Source organism: Prionailurus bengalensis, chromosome D1 (assembly GCF_016509475.1).
Source record: "Prionailurus bengalensis isolate Pbe53 chromosome D1, Fcat_Pben_1.1_paternal_pri, whole genome shotgun sequence".
Lineage (NCBI taxonomy): Eukaryota > Metazoa > Chordata > Mammalia > Carnivora > Felidae > Prionailurus > Prionailurus bengalensis.
The window spans coordinates 75,255,397-75,273,652 of NC_057346.1; the positions used below are offsets into that span (position 1 = coordinate 75,255,397).

Sequence of the window (18,256 nt, forward strand, 5' to 3'; positions counted from 1 at the left end):
TCTAGCTATTAAGTAGCCAAGTCTGCATTTGCTCTCAATAGGTGGTGGGTTGACTTTGGAATAACAGCCTGACCCTGGACGTGTGTTGGGGGGGCAGGATGAGGCGCGAGGGACAGGTGGACGCCTACCTGGGCGTGCACTGCACAATCTTGGCCTGGGGCTGGAAGCACAAGGGGGGCGGGTTAGGGGTGGGGCCTCCGAATCGCGGTTCCCCACTAGCTTCCCCGGCAGAGGAAAAGTCCCGCCCCCCACTTAAGAAAGGGCAGGGATTGGCTCTTCCGAGGGAGATTGGCAGCACAAAGCACGAAGGGGGCCGCGGCGGAGGCGGGGCCGCAAGCAGGAAGTGGGAGTGAAGGTGGCTCGAGGGGGTGGCCCGCGAGCTGCTGCCACCACTTCGCCTGGTCGCGGCCGCCAGGGGCGAGATGGAGGGCCCGGGGCTGGGCTCGCAGGTGAGTGCGACCGGACGCTGGCGGTCTTGGGGCCGGGAGAGCGGCGGCGGCCATGGGGAGAGGGAAGGGCGTAGGTGTGAGGCGGCTCCTAACAGGGGCCTCCGGGGGCGGAGGGGCCTGGGCCGGGGAGGAGGAAGCATGGAGACGCCGAGAATGATGCCGGGAATTCTCTCGGAGGCGACCGGAAAGAAAAGGCGAGGACACATGGGTGAGTGCCCTCCCGGCCCTCCAGCCTGCACGGTGGGCCAGGATACCCCCGGGACCGGTACCCCCGTGCCCGGCAGGGACCTCAGGGGCCTGGGAGTGGAGTGTGGCCGTTCCTGGGAGAGGTGTCGGGTGACACACCTGAGTTGGACCAGCCTGTCTTGACCTTGGCCTGGAATCCGTGCGGTTCTCTTGATCTCTTTTTTCCGTGGAGTTGCCTGGGCACCTGCCTTCGCCCCACCCAGCCCTGTTCTAGCTTTTGTTCCCACATCCTTGCCGACTCTTTCAAAGAACTGAGGCTGTTGGCTTCTGCTGGGGGAAAGGTGGGTGGAAAGAGAGGTAGGTACCTGATAGCGATTTGCAGACCCCTCCCGTTCCCCCCCCCCCCCCAAAAAAAGAGGATGCTATTCTGTGGAGGAGAACCTACCAGAAGCCAGATGTAATTCCAGAGAACAGAACGGGCCAGTGGGGGACGTTACAGGAGATAACAGGAGGGCGTTCCGAGAGAACAAGATTTTTTGTCCTTTTTGCTTATGGCCCTTTCCCAGTGCCTAAAGTGCCGACTGACATGTTGTAGCTGTTCACTTAATGTTGGATAAATGAAGAATATCCAGATTCTGCCAACATTTAGTGAGTGCTTAGCATATACCAGAAGCTTTTATTTCAACGTTTATTTATTTTTGGGACAGAGAGAGACAGAGCATGAACGGGGGAGGGGCAGAGAGAGAGGGAGACACAGAATCGGAAGCAGGCTCCAGGCTCCGAGCCATCAGCCCAGAGCCCGACGCGGGGCTCGAACTCACGGACCGCGAGATCGTGACCTGGCTGAAGTCGGACGCTTAACCGACTGTGCCACCCAGGCGCCCCTATACCAGAAGCTTTGATATGCATTATTTTATTCTGGAATTGAAGCATCGTGAAGAACATGATATTGTCTCCTTTTTTACTGAGGAGAAAACTGAAGCTGCCTCCAGTTGGAGTGAGCTACATCGCAGATTTTCGGCCCTTAATGGGACCCAAGCAGTTTGAGATGACTGGATTAGTTGGCCTCTAAAAAAAGAAGTGTTTACAATCCTTACAGTGTTTCTCATGCTTCCTCATTCCTGTCCTTCTTTAAGCAGCCTGATGTGGGTTTAAGAGAAAGAATAAAACATGTTTAAGAGAAAGGATAAAACAAGAGAATTTGTTAAGTTGTTCTTATCGTATTAGGTGTTCTTGCATTTTGACAGTGGGGAAAAAAAGGTTCGCAAGCCTGCTGGATTTTACAAAAGGGGGCAAGAGGGGGTATAGTTTCACCTGGAAGCTATGTCTCATTTTATTTCTCAGAGAATCTCAAGGAAAAGTTGGGAGAATTACCTGTCTTATCTTAATTACTGCCACTCATTGACAAAAGCCTTCAAGTGCTTAAAGTCCACTCCCTCGTGCTAAGGGAAAGATAGCCCTGCCCCAGTTTCATGACAGGTGGAGGAAAAGAATGATTCAGAGGTCGAAATTAATGGGGCATGGTAGAGTGGTCATTGTTAATAATTGTTGTTGTTAATAATACCATAATAATAATAATAATAATTGTTTTTCAGTAATAAAGATTTCACCTGTATATGGTGCTCTACAGTTTGCAAAATATTTCCCCATGCTTGATCACTCTGACCCTATGAGGTGGGGAGGGATTGTTATTCTAGTTTTAAAGATTAGAACTGACACTGAGAATATCAGAGGCATTTGTTAAAAGTCAAATAGCTGCCAAGTGACAGAGTGAAGACTTCATTCTTTCTACTACGTGCCAGGCACTGGTATAGGTGCTGGAGATAAATCAGTGAACAAAACAGGCAGAAACATTCCTGTTCTTGTTGGATTTGGTTCTACTGATTCCAATTTCAGTGTTGTTGGTTTTTTGTTTTTGTTTTTGCCAGAATTTGCTTATGCCATTTGGCCCCCAGTTTCCTCTCTGACCTCTTTTTCTTTTTTACTACTTTCTTGCTTGCTTAATCAACCCTAGCCACACTGGCCTCAAGACCTTTGTACTTTCTCCTCACTCTGGCTGGTGTACTCTTTCCTCCTATGCCCACATGGCTTATTCCCCCACCACTTTAAGGTTTTTGTCTTTTTTTTTTTTTTTTTTAATAAAGAGTGTTGCATTTTTTGAAGGTTTATTTATTTATTTATATATTTTTTTTTTATTTATTTTTGGGACAGAGAGAGACAGAGCATGAACGGGGGAGGGGCAGAGAGAGAGGGAGACACAGAATCGGAAGCAGGCTCCAGGCTCCGAGCCATCAGCCCAGAGCCTGACGCGGGGCTCGAACTCATGGACCGTGAGATCGTGACCTGGCTGAAGTCGGCCGCTTAACCGACTGCGCCACCCAGGCGCCCCTATTTATTTATTTTGAGAGAGAGAGCACAGCGGAGCCCGATGCATACTTTGTCTTGTTTGTTGTCTCTTTCCTTCCATTGAATGTAAGTTCTATGAGGGCAGTGATTTTTATCTGTTATGTTCGCTGCTGTGTGCCTAGCATCTAGAACAGTGCCTAGGATTGATGGGTACTCTGTAAACAAATGTCCAATGAATGAACTTAGAAGCAACTCTGTACTTCTGTTTAATGTCATGGGAAGTTTTTTTTTTTTTTTTTTTTTTTTTTATAATTTTTTTTCAAAGTTAATTTATTTTTGGGACAGAGAGAGGCAGAGCATGAACGGGGGAGGGGCAGAGAGAGAGGGAGACACAGAATCGGAAACAGGCTCCAGGCTCCGAGCCATCAGCCCAGAGCCTGATGCGGGGCTCGAACTCACAGACCGCGAGATCGTGACCTGGCTGAAGTCGGACGCTCAACCGACTGCGCCACCCAGGCGCCCCTGTCATGGGAAGTTTTAATGGTTATCTATTAGGTTTCTCTTTGTTTTATTTGATAATCTGGCAGGAATAATCTCATCAGAGTTTGAATATGATTTTTTAGATCTTGGGTTTCTTTTCAATTAATGCCCAGAGTAACTTTAATAGTACTTATTTACTATTTAGAAAAAAAATAATATGATTCATGATATCTCCATGTGAAAAATATATGATCCCTTATATCTTATATCTTATATTGTTATATCTTAAAATTGTTCTAGTTTTCTATTGCTATGTAATAAACCACCCTAAAACATAGTGGTGTAAAACAACCCTTGTCATGCTCATGGACCGTGTGTCAGGAATTTGGACAGGGCATAGCAGAGATGGTTTGTTTCTGCTCTACTGCTAGAAAGCTTTTGCTAGAAAGACTCATAATCTGGAATACTTAGTAGCTGGGGTTGGTATCATCTGGTGGTGTCTTTACTCACATATCTGGCAGTTTATGTTGACTTTCAGCAGGAACACCTACATGTGGCCTGGGCTTCTGCACAGCATGGTGGCTGGGTTCTAAGAGTGAGCATCTCAAGAGACAGAGAGAGGAAGCTGACAGCTTCTAAGACCTGGGCCTGCAAACTGGTGAAGCATCACTTTTGTGGTATTTGATTAGTGAGGCAGTCACAGAGCTGAGATTTGAGAGGAAGGGACACAGACCCTCTCCTCTTGATGGAGAGGTATCAAAGAATTTAGGGACTTTGTTGTAAAAATCACCACAGGTGTATCCATATCTCTGTTACATAATTTTCATAATGGCTTGTTCTTCCCTGTGAGGGAGATTATTCAGCCAGCTACCTGTTTCTTGGTATCCTTTGTACTTTTTAAAAAAATTAAGTGTATTTACTTAATTTTAGAGAAACAGAGATAGCCCAAGTGGGAGAAAGGGGGGGGGGGGAGAGAGAGAGAGAGAGAGAGAGAGAGAGAGAGAGAGAGAATGAATCCCAGGTAGGCTCTTTGCTGCCAGTATAGAGCCCTATGTGGGGTTTGAACGCGTGAAACCATGTTGATCATGACCTGAGCCAAAATCAAGAGTGGGATGCTTAACTGACTGAGCCACCCAGGTGCCCCATCCTTTTTACTTTTTTTGAATCTTGCCTGTTGTGTTCACTGCCATATCCGTGTGTCTAGAAAAATGCCTGGCACATATAGGGCGTTCAGTAAACATCTGATGAGTAAATGAATGGATTGCAGCTGGAATTGTCTTATTCCCTAATTACCTAATACAGATCTTCCTCCAGTTACAAAGGGGTTACATCCAATAAACCCATCATAAGTTGAAAGCGCATTTATTACATCTAACCTACTGAACATCATAACTTCGCTTGACCCACCTAAATGTGTTCAGAACACTTCCATTAGCCTGCAGTCGGGCAAAATCATCTAACACAAAGCCTATTTTATAATAAAGTGTTGAATATGCATGTAATTTATTGAATGCAGTATTGAAAGTTAAAAACAGAATGGTTATATTGGGTACACTACGGTTGAAAGCGTATCGGTTATTCACACTTGTGATCGCATGGCTGAGTGGGAGCCATGCCCAGCATCACAAGCATCCTACCATGTATCACTAGCCCTGGGAAAGATCAAAATTCAAAGTACAGTTCCTGCTGAATGCATATTATTTTCACATCATCATGAAGCTGAAAAATCCTAAGTTGAACAGTTGTAGGTTGGGGACCATCTGTATTGGGATTGGTACCTAGCAGGTGTTCTTTACATTTCTCTGAATGAATGGTTAATGAGAACTCTTAGGAGTTTGCTGCCATCATGAGAATTTGCCTAGTCTCTTCTGTTACCTTAACATTGTAGGTAGCCAGATAGCAGTGGAGCTTTCACTGCTGTAAAGTGTGTTTGTTTATGTGAAAAGTCTTTGTCAGTGCACATTTCAGTAATGACTGTTGTAACAGCTCCACTTAGATCCATACGGCATGGATGTGGAAGAAACTTTATAGCTACGCTGATCAGTTCTTTGCCTTTTACAAATGTAAACACTGAAGCCAAAAATAACCAGCATTCGCCAACATTCACCAACATGAAATCTGAGACTTTGGCCTTGTTCTCAAGGGGTTTACATTTCAACAAGGTAAAAATGAAATCAGAGAATACTTACACATTTTTTTTTTTTTTTGATAACTAGGGGGTAATTTCTAAGAAGGATTTATTATCTTGCTTTAGTCTTGGTGATAGGAATGTATGGTTGCTTTCCGTAAACAGTTTTATGTGACTGCCCCCAAAGTTGACCTCCCCCAAAGCAGATCATTCCCTTTCTCAATGGAAGCTCTTGTAAAATTTTGGGGGTGTGTGATGTCCAAAGCAAAGGAGACCTTTAAGCTGCTTTGACCATGCATTCTTATCAGTAAAACAGTTTTGAGCTTGTACCCCCAGAGTAAAACCCTACCATAATGTGAAAAGCGGAATCCCACATTTTCATTTTTGTAAAACATCATGTGCTGTGAAATTAATGGAATGATAAATGAAGCCTGCACTGCACGCTGCACGGTCCACATCATCCAGGTACTGACTGCAGTTTGTTAGTCACTTGTTGGGAATTGATCACTCTAACTTACACATTGATGGCACAGTTCTGTGTTATGTGGTCGGTCAGCTGGGACTTAAAAAGTTCAGCTTCCCTCTGTTTGATGTACATGGGGGCTGGGGACAGGAACCCATTGCTGAATTCGTATCGTCACAGGGCATGCTATTGTAAGATCTGACAGTATGTTTCTAAATTATATTCGTTGACTGACAGACAGCTCTGTTATATACCTATGGTAAGGTTTTGAACTAAAAATAATAAATATAAACCTGTTTCAAAGTAGTCCTTTTGATTAATTTTTTTTTTTTTTTTTTGGTAGGGAGACTGGCTTTTTGTTAGATCAGATTAGATTGTCTTTGCTTTTACTTTAGGTTATACTGAAGGTACTATGAATAAAAGTATCAGCTCTGCTATTTTCTTGTTTGCTTGTACTTATGCTTATTATTACCCTACTTCATGGCTTCTTTGTAGGAATCAATTTAAGCCACTTGCTTATTTCCGGAGGAGTAAGTTAAAATGAGATAATGTAACTTGAAAATGAACTTAATCTGATAGATACTGCAGTATGCTGAAGGTCCCACTGTCAGCCCCTCCGGGTGGTGGAACTTCTACTCTGGCCCGCCCTGCCCCCCCCCCCCCCCTTTGTAAATAGGCTGTAAAAGAGTGACTAGCTTGACACTTGAATCAAAAGAGGCTGGCAGCGCTAAAATTAGTAAAGCTTAAAGAACCGGATTTGTAAATTTTTGTGGTTTTCCCTTTTTAAAAAAAAAAAAAGATAAAAATCATTATAATAGAAGCTTTAACATGTTCTCCCATTACCCAGTGGGTCACTGCATATGTGGCCTTGATTGGCCTTGCCTGACTTTGGAGATCACTGACTTTGAAAACAGGCTTTGAATTTATGTGATCATTTTTTAGGTTTACTCTGACCTCGATTTTGGCAAAAAATGATGATGTGAACAGAAGGTAGCTTCTGTTCTTTAGGCTTTACCACCCATTTTTGCCACTTAATCACATGTTGCCTTGCATTATCACTTTACTCTGTTTGTCTCTATTAGACTCTATTAGACTAAACTCCTGGAGGATAGATACCCGTGTCTTCTGTGCCCCTAGCATAATGCTTTGTATGCCATAAATACGCAGTAATTAATTGTTGAAAAAAATAAATGCTCTTAATTGTGGATATTCTTTACATTGAAATGTGTAATCCTCCTCAACTTTCTACATGAAAAATGAAGCTGATGTTAAGGCATTAAGAGAAGCAAAAAAATTTGTATCTGTGGAATGATGAGTACATTTCTGCGTTGAAAAATCTGTGTCTAAACAAAAGGTTAATCTTCCTAGCATACAAATGGGGAAAGATACACAATCTGCTAGAAAAACAGTAGACTATGAAAAGGGAGTCCACGAAAGAAAAAATAGGAAAGCCAGTAAACATAACACAGATTCATTAGCAACTAGGGGCATACAAATGAAAAACAAGAGGCTGTTTTTAGCTATCGGATTGGAAAGATAGTAAAATGATTGATAATGTTCAGTTATGGGGAGGTTTGTAGGGAAAAAAGAATACTCACATACTTGCTGCAGAGTGCGAAATGGGGAGAGTAGTTGCTCAGTATCTATTTATGTTTCAGCATATATTTTCTGGCCCAGCAGTCCTACTTTGGGAAATCAATGCTGTAAAATGTATAGGGTGTTCTTTGTAGGGTTCTTTATAGAAGCGAAGGCTGAAATTAGTCTGCATCTGTGAGTAGCACCGAGTTTAGGGGTGCCAACCCCCACACAGTAAAAAAAAAATCCACGTGTAACTTTTGACGCCCTAAAAACTCAAGTACTAATAGCTTGCTTTTGAAGCCTTACTGATAAGATGAATCGTTGATTAACACATATTTTGTATGTTATATGTATTATATGGTGTATTCTTACAATAAAGGAAGATAGAGAAAAAATGTTAATAAGAAAGTCATAAGGAAGAGAGAATACATTTCAGTAGTATACTGTGTTTATATAAAAAAAAAATCTGTGTGTAATTGGGCCTTTGTAGTTCAAACCCGAATTATTCAAGGGTCAGCTATATACATAATGAGGAAGGATACACCAAACTGCTAATAATATTTTTTGGGGGGCTGCAAGATTAGAGGGAAAATAGTCCAGATTGTTTACCCTTTGTTCACTTTTATATTGCTAGATTTTTTAGATGAATATGAATCATTTTGTAATTTAAAAAATTAATGTTGATGTAAAAAGTAGACTGACTACTCTGTCAACTTTAACTACATTTGCTATTTACTGACACACTAATAATTCTGAGCATAGTTCAACTCTTTCCTCAACAGCTTGTCTTCCAATTGGATATCATTACAATTGCTGTGATGTGATGAAAAGAATCCTAAAGTAATATTCTTATTTATGTTTTGATCTCACTACCTATATGTTTATTTTTAGCTGTGTATGAGTATGCTTGTGTGTAGAGTGTCAGGTAGTGAGGCTGAATCCCCAGCTAAAGCAGAACTTACCTATTGAAAGAGCATTCGTGGCTGTGGTTCTGGGTAAGGTGGGATACGTGCGCTCCGCCCTGCCAATCCCACTGAACGCACCGGGCACAATGTAAGTAGCAGCCGTTTAAGGATTCGGAGAAGTAAATTGTAACAGGTAGATTGCAGGGAAGGGTCAGAATTCAAAAAAATCACTGAACCAGGAGCGAATTTACATTTTTTTTTCCCATTGGGGGTTCTCTCCCCTGTTCCCCCCCCCCCCCCATGCTTGAACTTGAACCATGGAGATGAGCATCAGTGCAGACAGAATGCTCTGTGAGAAGCCTTCTAGTTCAGGTTCAAGGAGCAAGAAGAAGGTCTCTTGGCAGCACGAGCACCTGAAACTCTGTGGGAGGAAAACTTCCTCTTTGAACAGAGGAGTTGTGGTCCCAAGATAGCTCTTCTTAGAAGTGACACCAAAAGCATGGTACATGAAAGAAAAAAATTGATAAATGGGACTTCATCAAAATTAAAAGTTTTTGCTGTATAAAAGATTTTTAAGAAGTGGGAAAATAAACTACAGACTGGGAGAAAATATTTGCAAATCTCGTATCTAGCAAAGAACTTGTGTCTAGAATGTATAATGTGAAGAACTCTCAAAACTTAACAGTAAGAAGACAAACAGCCCAGTTAATAAATGAGTAAAAGACAATTCACCAAAGAAAGTAAACAGATGACAATAACCACATGAAAAGATACTCAACTTCAGCCATTAAGGGATATGCAAATTAAGACCATGACTACGTATTGCTACAGATCTATTACACTGACCATACCTGGCGCCCGTGGGCATGTAGAGCAGTGGGCACTCTCATACATTGTTAGTGGCCATGCAAAGTGGTATAGCCACTCTGGAAAATAATTTGATGATTTCTTATAAATTTAATGTATACTTACCAGATGGCCAAGCAGTCTCACTCTTAGAAGCAAAAACATATGTTCATACAAAAGCTTTGTTGGATGAATGGTTATAGCTGCTCTATTTATAATTGCCAAAAGCTGGAAACAGCTCACATGGGTTGTCTGAAAGGATAAACTGATATATTCATATAATGGAATACTATACAGCAAGGAAAGAACTGTTAATAACATAAAACCACTTGGATGAGTCTTAAAACTATTATGTTAACTGAAAGAAGCCAGTCTCAGAAGATTATGTACTATATAATTCCATATGACATTCTGGGAAATATGAAACTAGTGATGAAGAACATATCAGTAATTCCCAGGAGTTGAGATTGGAGGGGAGGGTATGACAACAAAGGAATATCCCAGTGGAGTTTTTTGAGGTGTTGGAACTGTGTTGTATCTTGATTTTGGTGGTGGGTTACACAACTCTATATACATAATGTGTTAAAATTCATAGAACTACATACCAAAAAAGTCAATTTTATTGTAAGTTAACTTAAAAAAAGACAAGGCTGTTTCCTCTTTTAGTAAACCCATTGAGGGGTTATAGACTTAGTAAAACTATCATTTCTTAAACCTTTTTTGGAACTGTTGGAGAATTGACTTAGGCATATTATTTTAAATGTCTTCAGTTTTTCTATTCCTAATGTGTATTTATCCCTTGAGAAGAGTGGGTTTTTTGTTTTTGTTTTTGTTTTTGGTGGGGGGCTGTTTGTAAACAGTGAAAAGTTCAGAGAGATAGGTCTGATGAATAAGGTGGGTGAAGGCTGGATAACCTTATGGTAAAGCACAAGAAGGAATGATGAAATAATTAGCCAGTTTCAATTTCTAGGAATGGTTTGCTAGATACTTGATGTGAACCTCCCCCTTGAATGTAATTAAAAATGCTGGATATGATAGAAAATGATCTTAAGTATTTTATATTTTTGATGCTATTTAAATTTTATAAAGATTGCTTAGATCTCCTACGTATATGATCCTGTTGTCTGCAGATAAAGATAGACTTGTTTCTTTTCTAATCTGTATGCATTTTATTTCTTTTCCTTACTCTATTATTCTGTCTAGGACTTCAGTACAATGTTGATTAAAATTGGGGTGCCTGGCTGGCTCCGTTGGTGGAGCAAGCGACTCTTGATCTTGGGGTTGTGAGTTCAAGCCCCATGTTGGGCGTAGAGCCTAGTTTAAAAAAAAAAAAAAGAAGAAGAAGAAGTGGTGATAGCAGACATCCTTGCTCTTTCAGTCTTCAGAGTTAAAGTATGCAGTCTTTTGCCACAAAGTGTGTGTTAGCTGTTGATTTCTCATCCTGTACCTCTTTATCGGGTTAAGGAAGTTCCGTTCTTCCCCTGCTGTGCCAGGAATTTTTATTCAAGAGTTTTTATCATGCATGGGTGTTGAATTTTGTCAACTGCTTTTTTTCTACTGGAATGAATGTATTTTTTTCCTTTATTCTGTTAATATGGTGAGTCACATCGATTCGTTTTAAAATGTTTAAGCTTGGCTATAATCTATATTATTCTTTTTACATATTACTGGGTACGCTTTGCTTAATGTCTTGTTTAAAGATCTTTGTATCTGTGCTTTTAAAGGATATTGGATCTGTAGTTATTTTTTGCTTTGTTTTTTATTTTATTTTGTTTTTTACTTGTAACATCTCTTGATTTTAGTATCAGGGTAATGTTGCTTCCTAAAATGAGCTGGGAAGCATTCCCTATCATTTCTGAAGGAGTTGGTATCATTTCTTCCTTAAGTATTTTGATAGAGTTCATCAGTTAAAAGTTATATAGACCTGGGGTTGGTAATTTTTTTTTTTTTAAATGGGAAGATTGATTGATTTTTTAGGGAGCGAGAGAGAGCATGTGTGTCTGTGCACACAAGTGAGTAAGAGAGGCAGAAGGAGAGAGAGAGAGAGGGAGAGAGAGAATCTTAAGCAGGGTCTATGCTCAGGGTTGAGTCTGATAGGGGACTCGATCCTGTGACTCCGGGTCATGACCTGAGTCGAAATCAAGAGTTGGATGCTCAACCAACTGAGCTACCCAGGCACCCCTAATGGGAAGTTTTAAAATTATGAATTCAATTTCTTTAATAGCTAGAGTGCTACTCATTTCTTTTTAAGCCCATTTTGATAACTTGTGTCTTTTGAGGTATTTGCATTCCATCTAAGTTGTTGAATTTATTGACATAAAGATGTTCTCAGTATTGCCTTACTCCCTTTTTAATTTTTTTTAATGTGTACTTATTTTTGAGAGAGAGAGAGAGAGAGAGAGAGACAGAATGTGAATGGGGGAAGGGGCAGAGAGAGGCACAGAATTCGAAGCAGGCTCCAAGCTCCATGTTGTCAGCACAGAGCTGGACACGGGGCTCGAACTCACAAACTGAGATCGTGACCTGAGCCGAAGTTGAGCGATTAACCAACTGAGCCCTGCCTTATTACCTTTTTAACGTTCATAGAATCTTGTATTGATGTCTCCTTTTTAAGCCTGTTTGTCATTGACATCTTCTTTTTTCTTGATCCATTTGACTAGAGGTTTATTAATTTTTATTAATTTATTCCTTCCAAAGAATGAGTTTTTTTTCAGTGATTTTCTGCATTGTTTTCCATATTGTATGGGTTTCTTCTGCCTGTTTTCTTCATTCTGTCTACTTTGAGTTTAATTTTCTGTCTCCTGATTCTTAAGGTGAAAACTTAGATGATTTATTTTAGACTCTTTTTGCCTGTTTGGCCTTTAAAGCTAGAAATTCACTCTGAACACTGCTTAGGCTGCATGCCACATATTTTGCTATGGTTTCTTTTCCATTCAGTTCAAAATATTTTCCACTTATTCTTTGTTTTCTTCTGTGACCTATAGGTTATTTAGAAATGTGTTGTTCAGTTTCCAAATATTTGAGAATTTTCCACATACCCTTTGGTTATTGATTTCTACTTTAATTCTGTTGTAGTGAGAGAACATACTCTGTATGCGTTCAGTCCTTTTGACTTTGTTGAGACATGTTTTATATTGTCTGTCTTGGTATTCTGTGTGCACTTGAAAAAAAAATCTGTTCTACTGTTGTTGGGTTGAGCTTTATGAAAATGTATTGGATCACGTCGGTGGATAGTGTTAAGTCTTCTCTATCCTTTTCTCTATCCAACAGGATTTTCTGTTTACTCCTTCATAGTTATCGAAAGAAGTGTTGAAATATCCAAATGTAATTGTGAAAATTTCTATTTTTTTCCAGTTCCATCAGTTTTTGCTTCGTGAACTTTAAAGTTTTTTATAGGTGGGCACACATTTAGGATTGTTATGTCTTCTTGATGAATTGACTTCTTTCTTTAATATTATGAAATGTCCTCCTTATCTCTGGTAATATTTCTTGTGCTAATGTCTACTTTGTCTTATATAAATGTAGCAACTACCTTCCTTACGCTTAATGTTTCTGCATAGCATGTCTTTTTCTGTTGTTTTGCTTTTAACCTGTGTATATTTTTATATTTAAAGTGGATTTCTTGTAGACAGCTTATAGTTGTAGTATTTTTGTTTGTCTTAAAATCCAATCTAACAATCTCTGTCATTTATTTATTTATTTATTTATGACCATTTGCACTTAACATGATTATCAATATGGTGGTTAGGTATAAAAATATCATCTTGTATGTTTTTCCTCTCTGGTTCTGTATTCATTTTTTTCTACTTTTCTTGCCTTTTTAAAAATATTAATTTGGTGTCTTTTATATATTTTATTTTATCTCTGCTCTTGGCTTATTACTTAGACCTCTTCATTTAAAGGTTGCTCTTGGGTTAGCATTATATGCTTGAAGTTATCACTACCTACCTGCAAATACTACTATAGTATCTCTTATAACCAGTATAACATCTTTTAGAAGTATACTTATAAGGATACTTTCGTTTCTCTACTATCATCAAGAAATTAAAAAATGAGAAAAAATCTGTTATGTTTACCCATAACATAACTTATACATATTTACCCATGTGGTCTGGCATTCTGTTCTTTTGTATTGATTCAGATTGCCATCTGGTATTATTTTCATTTAAGCCTGAAGAACTTCCTTTATCATTTCTTGGAATATAAGTTTGCTGGCAATTTTCTCTTCTTTTGTTTGTCTGAAAAAGTATGTATTTCACCCCCATTTTTGAAGAATATTTTTGCTGTTGCTTCAGGTTTGTAATTCTTTCATTCAGCTCTTGAAAACCGTTGTGTTTGTGTTCTGGCTTGCACTTACTGATAAGAGGTCTGAATTTATTCGTATCTTTGATTTTGTTAACACAGTGTATCTTTTATCCTTAGGCTGCCCTTGAGATTATCTCTTTAACATTGGTTTTTGGGGATTTGATTATGATATACCTTTGTGTACAGTTTTTTTTTTTTTTTAGTGGTTATTCATTTTTTGAGAGATAGAGCATGAGTGGGGGAGGGACAGAGATAGAGGGAGACACAGAATCCCATGCAGGCTCCAGGCTCTGCACTGATAGCACAGAGCCCGACGTGGGGCTCAAACTCACGGGCCATGAGATCTTGACCTGAGCTGAAGTCGGCCACTTAACCGACTGAGCCACCCAGGATCCCCGCTTTGTGTACAGTTTTGAGGTTTATCCTTCTTGGGTTTGTTGAGCTTTTAGAGTTGTGAGTTTATAATTTCACCAAATTTGGAAGGCTTTGGGGTATTTAGTCAAATATTTAAAAATATTTTCTCCTCCTCTCCTGAGACTCCAATTATACCTATTCAAGAACTTGTTTTATTGGGAGGTTCGGGTGTGTCCTTAGGGTGTTTGCTACAACTCCCCAAAGCAGAGAGCTGGTGACCTTCCTACTATGTCGGTAGCTGTAACCCTCCAGCTACTACAGGTCAGAAGGTCCATTGGTGCCTTTGTAGATGACTTTTGTTTAATGACAAAATCTATAATGGGGAATTTTCTGATGGTCATCTCACTCAGTGAATAGGATTAAGATGAAAATCTTCCCTAGGATATACCTGGAAGACTCAAAGTAATTCTAATTTGATAATATATATACACTGTTGATAGTAGCAGCTGGTTCGTTATGTAATTGAATGTGACATTAATTCTCCTCCTATGCTTTGTCACATTTCTCTTATGCTTCAGTGCAGGAATCACAGCCACGGCCCCCACCCTCCAGGATTTGGTCGACATGGAGTCTGTGCATATGAAAGCAAAGAACTTGCCAAGGCGAGAGAAGCTCTTCCTCTTATAGAGGACTCTAGTAACTGTGACATTGTAAAAGCTACTCAGTAAGTCTCCCCAGTGCTTCACCTGATCATTTCTGCGTTCTGTGGAATCGTAATAATGTTTGTGCAGTTTGTGGCACCTTCCTCACCTCATACTCTAGCGGCTAGTATTTGTCCTATGGGCATCAGAGCACTTAATACAGTGCACCTTAGCAGTTTACTACCGGTCTCTGCCATTAGATCATGAGCAGCTTAGGAGCGAAAGCAGGTCATTTTCATCCTTGTCACCCCAGTGCTTTTGCATACTTCTTATGTTTGCTGCCAAATAAATGTTCGTTGAGTGAATTAATGATTATAAATGACAGTAAAACTAGACTCTGAGTTTGAAACAAATTGGAGTTTTTAAAAATGTGCTACAACCTAAATAAGTCAATGGGATAGAAAAATATCAGCTCGGACACTTAATGGATATTTTAAACGATTATTTATCAAGTACTTTCTTTCTTTTTTTAAAAATGTTTATTTATGTTGAGAGAGAGAGAGAGAGCGCAGCAGGAGGAGCGGGGGAAAGAGAGTCCCAAGCAGTCTCCGCACTGTCAGCGCAGACCCTGATGTGGGACTTGATCTCACGAAGCTGGAGATCATGACCTGAGCCGAAATCGAGAGTTGGATGCTTAATCAACTGAACCGCCCAGGCGCCCCTCAAATACTTTCTATGTACCCATTGTACTGGGTGCCCTGGAAAAATGTCAGTAAAATAGAAATAGGTATTCTGGCCACTTGAAACATATAGTGGGTTATTTGCTTGCACTGTAAATGAAAGTGTGTTTTGAAAGTTTCCCCTTGAGATTTCCATATGTGGGTATTTGTATTAAATCATTTCTAACATTTTCCCCCTCAGGGATCTCACTGGTTATTAACATCCACCCCACCTCTTGCCATTGAACATGTTTCAAAATATTTTGTCTTTTAGATTACATTAATTAGGAATCATTTTCTTAGTGATCAAATGTAAATCTGCCCATCAGAGCTTCTAATCAGCATGTAAGGAACTAATGTTACCACACTAACTTGATATAATTTCTCTCAAAAGCAAAGATGTTTGGTGACTGATTAGTCTGTTAGGCCTTAACAAAAACTAATCTATTATTTATGTTAAAAAATAATCAACTTGTGGTGCCTGGGTAGCTCAGTTGGTTAAGCGTCTGACTTCAGCTCAGGTCATGATCTTGCAGTTCGTAAGTTTGCCCCACGTCGGGTTCTGTGCTGACAGCTCAGAGCCTGGAACCTGCTTCGGATTCTGTGTCTTCTCCCTCTCTCTGCCCCTCCCCTGCTTGTGCTCTGTCTCTCAAAAATAAATAAATGTTAAAAAAAGAAATCAATAATTATTTGAGTATTCTAATTACTAATGCATATGAACTGGAAAAGCCCTTGGAACTGCTACTTTAGGTGAGTCTTTTTTGATATTACTTGTATTATTATATTGATGTGAAGGTAAGAGTGTTCTTAAGGTAATTATTTGCTTTAATTAGCATAGAAGCATTTAAATGTTTCTCTGCTGCCAGTAGAGCTCTGTTATGATAAATAAAAGAAATTAGGCTATGTTCACAGAGAATTCCAGTAAAAACTCACGTTTTATATCTTTCTTAAAATTTACTTTAGGTCTTAGACCTCCTTAAGTGGTTGTGGGAATATCATTAGGTGGTGTTTGGAAAAGGCAAAGAGAGCTAGGATATGTATGTTCTCTAAATCACCAAAATCCTAATTAATGTGTACTCTTACTGTATTTCTCACATAAAGTGAGTATTTCTTTTTCAGTAAAATGTTAAAGCTGACATTTAAAACATGGAGAATATAAATAAACGTATCTTTATTAACAGTTCACTCTCTTATTACTATTTTCACTTAGCATTGTCAACAAGTATCTCTGCCTTTTAAAAAGTACCATAAAGACAGCCTGATCAGCACACACATTTTGGTGAGGTATATTTTATTTAATTTAACATTGTGATTTTCACCCTTGAGGGCCTGTTGAAACAGTTGGCTCCCTCTAAATAGAAATAAGTATCGGGGCACCTGGGTGGCTCAGTCAGTTAAGCATCCGACTTGATTTCGGCTCAAGTCGTGATCTCACACAGTTCGTAGGTTCGAGCCCCACGTCGGGCTCTGTGCTGACAATATGGAGCCTGCTTGGGATTCTCTCCTTCTCCCTCTCTTTCTGCTCCTTCCCAACTCGTGCGCACGCATGTGTGCTCTTTCTCTCAAATAAACTTAAAAAAAAAAAACACACATAAAAAATAAGTCTCAAAGAAAGTGCTAAATGGTCTGTTGGGGACTTAATAGTTTCTATTAGAAAGAAATAAAGCTAATGAATGATTTAAAAAATTTTTGTAGTATTCAAAAGATATTTTTTATTCTGATAGTCACTTAAATAACCATCTTAAATATCCCTCAAGTCCATTCCTCCTTTTCCATTCTTATTGCCTCTCTTAGTTCAGGTTCTCATTACCTCCCACCTATTTTTATGTACAAGAGTCACGCTCTTCTGATTAGCCTCCATACCACCACAAATGGGATCTTTCTTAGAACTCAGAGTGGGTATGATTTCCTTTTTAAAATCTTCAGCAGCTTCCCTTCAAACTGTCAAGTCTGAAGCTGCATAGCATGGCATAGAGGCCCATGCAGCCTTTGCCTGCCTCTTTTAGCCTGATCTCTTGCCACTCCCTTTTTTTATGCTTTTATGTTTCTGCTGTGCTAAATTGCTTATATTTCTCTGAACATCCATGCAGTTTCACGTCTCTGGTTTTTATACATGCTCTTTTCTCTGCCTGAAATGCCCTTCCTTCAGCCTATAAAACAGCTTATATATCATGCTTTATCTCCTTCAGGAAGGGCTAATCATCCCTTTCTTTGCTATAATTACACCACGCCCACATCGTATTGTCGAATTTATCCCATTCCAAGTTTGCTGTTAGTCTGTCTCTCTCATTCAGGGATAGGATTGTAGTTAGGGACGAGCATCATACATTCCTGGCATATAGGAAATGATAAAATGAAATTTATTGAGGGAGGGCAAATGTGAATGTTGAAGTTTAGTTAAGAAAATCAAGTTCAACTCCACGTGTATCTGTCTGATCAGTTAGTAAATAAAGTTTACTTTTATTGTTTGGCTTAAGAATACATCCTCTGTATTTTTATCCTTGTTAATTATTGTATCTGTGTTGGCTGAGAGATTAGATAAAGACATGGTACACGGAATAAATTTTGGTATTTGAAATTATTTTAATGGTATCATTCTACCTTTTTTTTTCCCCCTCTTATTTCAGGTACGGGATTTTTGAACGTTGTAAAGAGTTGGTAGAAGCAGGATATGATGTCAGGCAACCAGACAAAGAAAATGTGTCGCTTCTTCATTGGGCTGCTATTAACAACAGGCTGGATCTTGTAAAGTAAGATGGGCTGTGTGTGTGTTATTAAGTATGTATTTTTTATTCTAGACCTCTTTTCAGTTGTCTTTTTCTTTCAGTACAAGTATGAATGCTGTACCATCTATAA

At 39.6% G+C, this 18,256-nt stretch overlaps 1 protein-coding gene across 2 annotated transcripts in view; it reads left to right on the forward strand.

Moving 5' to 3' along the window:
* The first annotated feature begins 331 nt into the window (after positions 1 to 331).
* The window catches only part of ZDHHC13 (zinc finger DHHC-type palmitoyltransferase 13), a 51,871-nt gene continuing 33,946 nt past the window's right edge, over positions 332 to 18,256 (forward strand). The window contains exons 1-3 of one of the 2 annotated variants that reach the window (XM_043580784.1): positions 332 to 449; positions 14,619 to 14,764; positions 18,028 to 18,150. In XM_043580784.1, the coding sequence (XP_043436719.1) occupies positions 423 to 449; positions 14,619 to 14,764; positions 18,028 to 18,150 (296 nt within the window). In that variant the 5' untranslated portion in view covers positions 332 to 422. The remainder of the gene's footprint in view (positions 450 to 14,618; positions 14,765 to 18,027; positions 18,151 to 18,256) is intronic. The other variant, XM_043580785.1, reaches the window with a different exon arrangement.